The following is a 9,623-nucleotide window of genomic DNA, read 5'->3' as shown; positions in this document are numbered from 1 at the left end:
AACTGAATGAAAAAAAAAAAAAAAAAATTAATAAAGCCGGGGATTAAGATGAGAAATTATCATCCGGAAGTGGTATTATAATAACACATATATACATCGCTAAAGTAAAAAGTGGAGTGTATATATATTATATATAAAACGGAAGTAAATCCGTCAGAATGGCATAGCGACGTCGCGTTGACGGTGGAGGAGGTTGGTATATACAGAAGGGGAAAATGACGAGTAATATCGGTGTAGGTGGGGATGAAACGAAATCACCGTGTCAGTAAGGAACTAGTCGACCGTGGGAGTTTACCGGTAACGGTTGAGTTGAATGTTGTCTTAGATAAAAAAAATAAAAATAAAAAAAAAACAACAACAATAAATAAATAATGGCGAGAAAAAAATGTTGGGTCAACGTGGAGTCCCGGTGCCATCCAAAGACACGGTATAAATATATATGTTAATGTGTCAAATGTATTTTATTTTTAATTTTATATTTATTTATTAATTTTTAATCATTTTATTTATTAATTATATGCTGCTAATGCGCGATGTGATAATAAAATTTTGATATTTATATTTGAACAATATAACGATCTGCTGGTTCGTTTGATAATTTAATTAGAGTATCGATAATCATGATAAAGTGAATTAATCGGCAATTAATTTTGGTTGATAAGCTATTTTAGCCGGTCGAGTGATTAATTACAGGTGGGAAATTTGAACCATAATTATACGTGATAGTCTAATAACGTATAGATTATTATAATAAGATATTGTCAATAATTTATTAATATATTATTAATTATTAATAATATTGTTTACAATAAGATAATTATATGTTATGGTATAGTTAAAACATATGTGGTAAGATGTGATCTTGAGATTACGACAACGACGTGCGAATTGGGTGAGGGGCTCACGGGTTCTCTTAATACGAGCAGAGGGTTGATTTTACTGGCCTTGAGAACAGAGCCGGCAGCTTTTATAAGAGATAAAAGTAGAGGGAGTATTTAGTTCAAGCATGCGCATTTTAATTATTATAATAAGCGGGGTTTTTTTTTATCATTGAGTTATGAATTTTATTTTATATTAATAATTTATTGATATTTATTTATTCATATATATTTGTATTAGGGTAGTGTAAAAAAAAAACAAAATTTTTTTTGTCTTGACTAATTTTAAAAAATACAAATCATATCTTGCCTAAAAATAATGAACGATTGCAGTTAATTAATGAAACAAGATTCTTATTCATTAATTATCATTGTTCATATTGTACTTATCGTAAAAAAACCAATAGAGAAAGAAAAATACCAGTTATAGAAAAAGACGGAATATTTATCAATTTAATGTTACCCTGGAGTAATTTTAAAATGAACATTGCCATATTTACAAAATCTATATTATTAAGAGAATAAGGAAAATTTTGTTCCCGCCATATTTATATGATAGAATTAGTTAATGTTATTGAAGTGGTATCATTAAATAGGTCTTGACTTGAATTTGTGCCTTTTCATAGTTTAAACTCTTTTTAATTGCTAAGTATTGAGATAAATATTTATCTATATCATTCGAATTACATTTAAATTACGCGAGAAAAAAGACGATCGTATTTATTTTCTTTAAATAAATTAATACTTCAATTATTCTGTCACTAAATACGACTGAATGTCACTGAATATATAGCTATTTATTTATATCGCGTTACTTATTCCAAAATGACAGATTTTTATACTCCCTTTTGGTTTTTGGAAGCTTCTCAGCCAAAAAAGTGAACATAGAAAAAAAAAGGATTCATTGACACGAAAAATCTTTTCTCGCTTAAAGAAAATTTTTACTTACCCCAAGAAATTTTTTGCATTGTGAATTGAAAACAAAAATCTATTTAGAACTAGAAAAAATTACTTGGTGCAAGGAATTATTTCTTGATCAAAAAAATCTTTTCTCGCCCCGAGACAATTTTTGTATTTAATTCATAATGCATAAAATTTCTTGGTGCAAATTAAAATTTTTTGCGGTAAGAAATCCTTTTTTTCTGCGTATTTTATATATTTAGTAGTGATATTTGGGCAATTACATAGTGACTGCAGGTTGCTTGTTTTAATTAATTATTTTAAAACTGTCCGATAAATGGCGCCAATTTTTAAATTTTTAAATTATTGGTACATTTCAATATTCTGAGGTAAATTTTAAAATTTTTTATTCACTATAAAATATACCTCAAGACGAAGAAAAAACATTGTTTTTTTTTCTTTTTCACTTCACCCTAATGTATATTTACCCATGTTAATTTTCAATCGTTGTTGCATGTATCACTATGGTTCAAATACTGTTTCGTGTTAAAGGGTTGTTTACGTTATTTGAGTACAATAAACTGACACATAATGTAATTTCATTGATAATTGTAGTGAGCTTGAAATCAACACTCACGTTTTATTTATATTTATAGTATTGTGGTTTCAGTACTTATACACTCTAAGAAAATAAATCAATTTTTTCTATACACTCTACTGTATTGTGTGCAATACTTCTACTTATGCTCACGCTATACACATTTGCATACAATATATTTTGCATTTCATTACACACTCAAAGAATTTGCATTTATGCAAATAAAATTTTTTTATGATAAAAGTAATAATTATAAGAAATGAAAACTTTTTTGGTAACGGAAATATGGAGATGGATGATAATTAATACTCGGAAATTATTTGCTATGTCGATATAAGACCGAGCGAACTCGAATAGGAAATTGAATCTGCTTTTATTAAGGTATATATATATATATATATATATATATAGATGACTGTCAAGAACACTTTGGTATACCTGAAGAGAAATTAATCAATCAGTGACAAAGACAAAACGTTACGCTCGATATGCACGTTTGATTATTTAATAATTTATCATTTGTAGGTCTGCATATCAATCATAGTTTGAAATTGATTTTATTGTTTTTTTTTTTTTTTTAACTTCCCGCAAAGAACACGGAGAGAAATGTCAAGTAAATATGCCTATGCAGCATAGTAATAACTACATTACTCTAAAGTTTGTATAAGCAGTCACATAAGAGCGGCGTGACACAAACCATAGAGTAATGTCATTATTACTATGCTGCATAGGCATATTTTCTTGACATTTCACTCCGTGAAATTCGACGATTTTAAAAAAATTCGGCAAGTTCTTGTTTTTACCTGGGTTTTTTAAAATGAGTTTTCATCAGATCTCGACGTTTTGAAGTCCCAGGAACCTATTCTGAGTACTTCCGGGTGGGCGTCCGTCGGTCTGCCCGTGTGGGTGTCTGTAAGCTTTCTATAACTTTTTAATGAATAACCCGATTTCAGTGGTTTTTGCGGCAATCGTAAGATCTTGTCAGTCATCAACTTTCCTGGAAATTTCAAATCATTCGATCAAATAGACACTCAGAAAATTAGCAAAAAATTAAATTTTTTTTTTTAGGTTTTTTGAAATTTCTCAGAAACGATTCGATGAATCGATTTCAAAATCTTATTAAATTTAGAACTTAACAACACGCATTGATTACCGCAAGAACCATCTCAATCAGTAGATTTATTCGAAATATATCGTTGAAGAAGAACCATCTCAATTATAATTTTTTGGCGACTCAACTTCCTGTTTCAAGTTTGGTCAACAGCCTAATAAAAATTCGTACGTTTTTTGTCTCTATTTTTCTCTGTGTATAGTTAATCCGCCCGAAAGATATCGTTTACGAAAAAATTACAAATACAATAATTCACTTTATTTTTCCTGGATAGCACATAATGTAATTGACCAAACGTTTCAAAAATTATTCTAACTAGGCTTATGTAATCACCTTATAATTCATTGTTTAGGGAATTTCGTCAACAAAACGTTGAAAAAAATATTGTTTTCTGAACTTTCCTTGGATATTTCACGTTTCGACGTTATGATCCAATCCAAAACTCCTTTTATTTATTTATGTATGCCCGAATCTATGCGTTTCATCAACAATAATCGTAAACAAAAATGTAAATTACTTTTTTTTTAACTTCTCGTTATAAAAATTATCGAACAAGTCAAAAAACCCGGAGCATTAATAAGTATAGAAGCTCGAAGAGCTCAAAAATGTATTCATAATAATGTTTTCAAACTCTCCGAGCTTGAAAATAGCGGGAAGTTTTAGGGCTGGTCTACAGCGTCAACCGTTTTCCAGTTTTTTTAGATATAATGTCATGATTATTATTTTTTTTAATATGATAGTTGATCGATCATCTTTTCTTATTGTCTTTTTAGTTTCTTGAGTTGGTTACAGCCCATCAAAATTTTTTGACTTATCTCCAGTCATCCAGAATATGAAAAAAGTTTACACAAAGTGTCTAAACGATTCGTGAAGCTTAGCATATTTATACGCTGGTGGATGAAACCTTGAGTACCTCCGCTTTTTTTTTCTTTCAGCTTTAATATTATTTTTGTTGATAAATTTTTTTAAAATTACTTCGAAAATCGTTAATGAGATAATCAAAATTATGTCAGTATCAAGTACTTGAATTTAATTATACATTTTATTCATAAAAATAATAAAACAATTTAATATTAATGGTCTTTCAAATAAAAAATAAAAAAAATGATATTAATAAAAAAGTAAAATTCATTTTCCTTTGACTTTGTAAAGCTTCCGTTTTTCAAGTATAAAATAAAATTTAATATACACGAATTTTTTTATAAAAACAAATATTTTTAAAAATAAAATTATTGTTATTTACTTTTTTTGTTCATAAAATCAATTACTCCACTATATTTAATATTCTTTACTTATTCATTTTTAATATTAAGTTATAAAATTTATCAGCTAAAAAATTTTTATTTTATCATGATATAAATTTTGTATCGAGAGATTATTTAAATTAAGTTACGTACTCGGAGTACCCTCAGAGCACATGTGTTTATAACATATTTATAAACTTTAGTATTGCACTACATAATTTAATTTACGGTACGAGAATTTGATTTAAGTTACAGTATATACTAGTATTAACAAATAATATTTTTTATGCTTTTACATCGCATATATATATGCCGATAGTCAATAAAAATAAAACCTTCAAACGCGAAGATATATATCGTTTATTTATAGTCGACGTACTAAAATTAAAATTCTCAAACATTTCTAACAATTAAACTTAAAATTTATCCATCTAAATGGTCGATATTAAATTGCTGCGCAAACTTGAGCGCGCAGAGTTCTTTTTGTCATTGTTAATAGTACTATGCATGTAATGCGTAGGCAGATCTAAAATAAAAAAAAAAAAAATATTGACAACAAATGCATAGTAGAATAAGCACAATGTCTATTTTTATTTTAGCTCGTGCTCTCACTTTTTACATTATCGATTAAAGTCATTACAAAACTATATACTTCGTTTATCTATATAATGTATCAACTGCAAATTTAATTATAAAATGCAACTAAAAACTTTAACGAACGGTTGATATTGCGAGCTAGTCCTGAAAATTTAACTATTGAATATGTATTGGAGGATATCAAAAATTATAATTGTTAAAAAAAAGTTTTTTTGAACCTTTCTCTCATACACAGAACGAAAATTATGGGAACTTTTGCTATGCATTATGAGAACAGTTCCCATAATGGTATAGGAATTGTACCCATACTATCATAGGGATGGTTCCGATAATATCATAAAAATTTTTTTTATTTTTATTTTTCGTATACCTTGTAAACTACTCGACCGATCGACTCCAAAATCTAATCAGATCTGTCTTGTACAACTTCTAGGATTTAGTAAAAAAAGTCAAATCAATTTTTGTAATCGTTTTGATTGGCAGTTTGCAAGTTATAAATATCAAATGAAATAATTTTTTGTCGAAATCTTATTTTTCGAACAACTTTTGAAATAATTTAACTGTAGTTTGATCTCAAGACATCATCAGATTTATATTCTGAGAACTTTTCTGATGTAGTTGAAACCAATAATTTATCTTTTCTGCAAATCTTTAATTTTTACATGCGTTTGAATAAATATAACTAAAATTGTTTGTTAAGTACGGCATATTCTTTGCACAATGTATACTTGTATACATTATATATCACATTTTCGAAACAATCACATTAATGATTTAATAAACTCTTCTGACAATTGTTATGATTAATTATGGTCGTTTATGAGAATAATGCATACGGACATAAATATGAATAGTTGCATAAATATAACATGATACTACACCGTATGTAGGGCACGTCGTTTACCCAGATGCTTTAATACATCAAACATTTGTTGAACATGTATGTTTTAACGTGAGTTTGCAAAATTTAACTACAATTCATGCTTACAGGTGTAGTTTTTTTAAGCTCACAATTAAATGAAATACCACTTGAATACCAAATAATTAATTAATTTCAATTCCACTCTCGGTTTCATTTGTATTTTGTATTAATATTCTTATAGGATTTTTATATACCAATACTCATTGACAACTTTTGATTCATTAATAAATATACTATTAAACTAATTGAAGGCGCAAATTTTTTATAATGAATTGTAAGATTTATGAATTTTTTTTATTTTACAGTTCAAAGATTATCCAGCTGCGAAATTTATTGAAGGTACCGTGAGATCGGAAAAAGACGTGACAAAAGAACAGCGAGTGGGTGACGATGGAAGAAAAAGAAGAAAAAAATAGTTCAATTGATTTATAAAAAATAAAAATTACACAGAACGATATTGATTTTTCATAAATATTTCACTAATTGAACGTGAAAAATTGATTAATTAAATAATTTAAACCATTGCCACAAAGTGTTGTCAGATAAAAAAGAGGAAAAATAAAATTTTAAATATAAAAAATCGACAGTACAGCACTCGGGCTTAATAAAATTAATAACTAGTTTTGCTGTAAAAAGACAAAGAGAATACTGGGTCATAGAATATCGACTTGTGAAATTTGAATAAATTTATATTAATACCCATGGTAAATAATAAAAATAAATTTATACATCAAAGAGCTTATTACATCATCAGCAACGAATTACATTCAATTTATTATCTACAAAAATTCGTTTATTATTTTATGTTCCTCTTAAATTTAATTATTAATACTAAAAATATGTAGCAAAGTTAATTTTAAAAATATAACTTTTCCATACTGTTATGTGACACGATCAATGTTACTAAATTTAAAAATTTAATAATTCTCGCACGATAAAGAAAAAAAAAACTGATCGTAAATCAGAAGAAAACACTGAATGTGAAAATTGACCATTCACTAGTACGTGGTGGAGTCAAGTAAAGTGTGAACTAGTTTCGTAACTATACATATTACGTATATATATCGGTGCACATTGGAAACCGAAGAGATTTAAATTGGATCGGTAATACGAGTTATTCCAACGGCAAGATGAAACTTGGAGATAACATGACGACCGTAGAAGGTGAGTTGAAAAATATATAAAAATAAAAAGAAAATTTAATATACTTTCATTACTTTTTTTAAACATTATTATTATTTTATTTTCTCTGACCTTTCTACTATATTTATATTTTTATCGATAATTGTACACTGAAAGTGTAATATATCAATAGTATAAAGTTTTTAGCCCCCATTTCTTTTTAGCCATTTTTATCCATTTTCAAAGAAAAATGAGTTTGAAACTTTTTCGATGTTTTCAGAAACGATATAACTTTAGTTGGGCTGAAAAATAATGAAAAAGATTTTAACTATTAAAATTTATTTCTTTACAGTCTATAACTATTTTCATTACACAAATTCGAGAGTTCATTTATTTCGATAACTTTTTTTTTTAATTATGAACATAATGCAATCATGGCTAATTAAATAGAATTTATTTAAATTGGCCTTTATGATTAGTTCTAATTATCTGTAAAATTAAATTTGACTGTTTTTGGATAATAAATCCGGAAAAATCTATAAAACGGGTCATCTTGCTTCGATGAATTCTTTCAAATGGAACTAATCCAGTCTCAATCGGTCAATCCGTTCGAGAAATATGGAATATTAACATACAGATACTACGAAATAATCTTAAAAATTGTTGGAATGGCTTCTTAAAACTTCAAAACGTTGACATCTGATGAAATGTCAAGTATTAAAAGACCGACTAAAGTCAATACATCGGAAGTGAATTCGAAGTGATTCGGATTTCATTTAAATCTGAATTCACTCCGTCCGAGTGACGGAGTTCCCCCGAGTCAAAAAAATAACTTGACTTTAACTTGACTGACTTATTTGACTTGTTTTTGACTTAATTAACTTAATTTTGACTGCTATAATTCGTTTGACTTGAATATAACTTTTTTAACTTAAAAATTTAAGCCAACTAAGTAAAATTCAAGACAAGGTGACTTTAATTTGACTTAATTGGCGTAAATGGGTACTAAGTAAGACAACTCAGTCAAAAGCAAGTCAAAACCGAATGAATTTTCGTATCTTAAAATATGAAAACACATTTGGTTTTGACTTGCTTTTGACTACACTGAAAGAATTTTTCTTTAAATATTACCGTTATATTCACGGTAATCGTGGGACGAATGGCACGACCTAATCATTTGTCGGTAAGTGAGATAATTGCACACCTCAAGCGCGAAAGCGCAGGTGTGCTTTATAGACGGTTTTTCTTTTAACTTTTTTCAACAAATTTTACCGTAGTCTACTGTAAATTTTAATCGGTTTTCGGTGAATTTTATGAAGTCTACCACAAAATAAATAAATTTTTTCGTAATTTTTATTTCAAAAATGGTAATAAATAAAAGCGTCGCATTATGTCCCACGATTACAGTGAATTTAACGGTATTTTTTAAAGAAAAATTCTTTCCGTGTAAGTTGTCTTACTTAGTACCCATTTACGCCAACCAAGTCAAATTAAAGATTCGTTGTCTTGAATTTTACTTAGATGACTTAAATTTCTAAGTTAAAAAAGTGATATTCAAGTCAAAAAAATTATAGCAGTCAAAATCAAGTTAATTAAGTCAAGAAGGTCAAAATCAAGTTATTTTTTTGACCCGGGCCAGAGTTAAAAAAATCACTCCACATAATAAATAGGAAGCTTGCCTTTTCAGAGGAGTGATTTCTGGAACGATGTAGATTTTCTTTCAATCTGAACTCACTCCGATCCAGAGTTTTAATATTAAAGTAAACTTCCTTTTGGAGTCAATTTCACTCCATCAAGGAGATTAAATAAATAAACAGTTATCCGCTACGCAGTCACTCCGGATTTAATCCGCGTTCACTCCGCAAATTTTTTACAGTGTAAGTCTCTATACTTTGACATTTTTAATTTTCATTGCGGGAAGATATGGCCAAATAATTTGAATTATTTTTATTGAATGTTATGCAGACAGAGAATTCTATAGTAAAAATAACTTAAAAATTGTAGGTAACCGTGAGGTAGCTCGATATTCTTGAAAATTATACTATTCGTTTCAATAATTTCTAAAAAAATTTTATTAAAATCTACTCGAAAAAATAACTATTGTTATTATATTACATTGTAATATTTCTGATTTATCAATAAATCTATTACTTTATTTTAATATTTACAAAAACAAAATTAAAAATACTCCAAAGAAAATTTAAATTTCAAAATTCCAACATTTTTGATACTTAAAATATGAAATTACGTG

General features: G+C 27.7%; 1 protein-coding gene across 1 annotated transcript in view; it reads left to right on the top strand.

The window, feature by feature from the left end:
- Nucleotides 1-277: 277 nt before the first annotated feature.
- The window catches only part of LOC130663444 (probable myosin light chain kinase DDB_G0279831), a 51,623-nt gene continuing 42,277 nt past the window's right edge, over nucleotides 278-9,623 (top strand). The window contains exons 1-2 of the mRNA XM_057462680.1: nucleotides 278-427; nucleotides 6,556-7,414. Of these exons, the coding sequence (XP_057318663.1) occupies nucleotides 7,381-7,414 (34 nt within the window). The 5' untranslated portion in view covers nucleotides 278-427; nucleotides 6,556-7,380. The remainder of the gene's footprint in view (nucleotides 428-6,555; nucleotides 7,415-9,623) is intronic.

Source organism: Microplitis mediator, chromosome 2 (assembly GCF_029852145.1).
Source record: "Microplitis mediator isolate UGA2020A chromosome 2, iyMicMedi2.1, whole genome shotgun sequence".
Classification (NCBI taxonomy): domain Eukaryota; kingdom Metazoa; phylum Arthropoda; class Insecta; order Hymenoptera; family Braconidae; genus Microplitis; species Microplitis mediator.
This window is presented reverse-complemented; position numbering and strand designations above follow the sequence as displayed.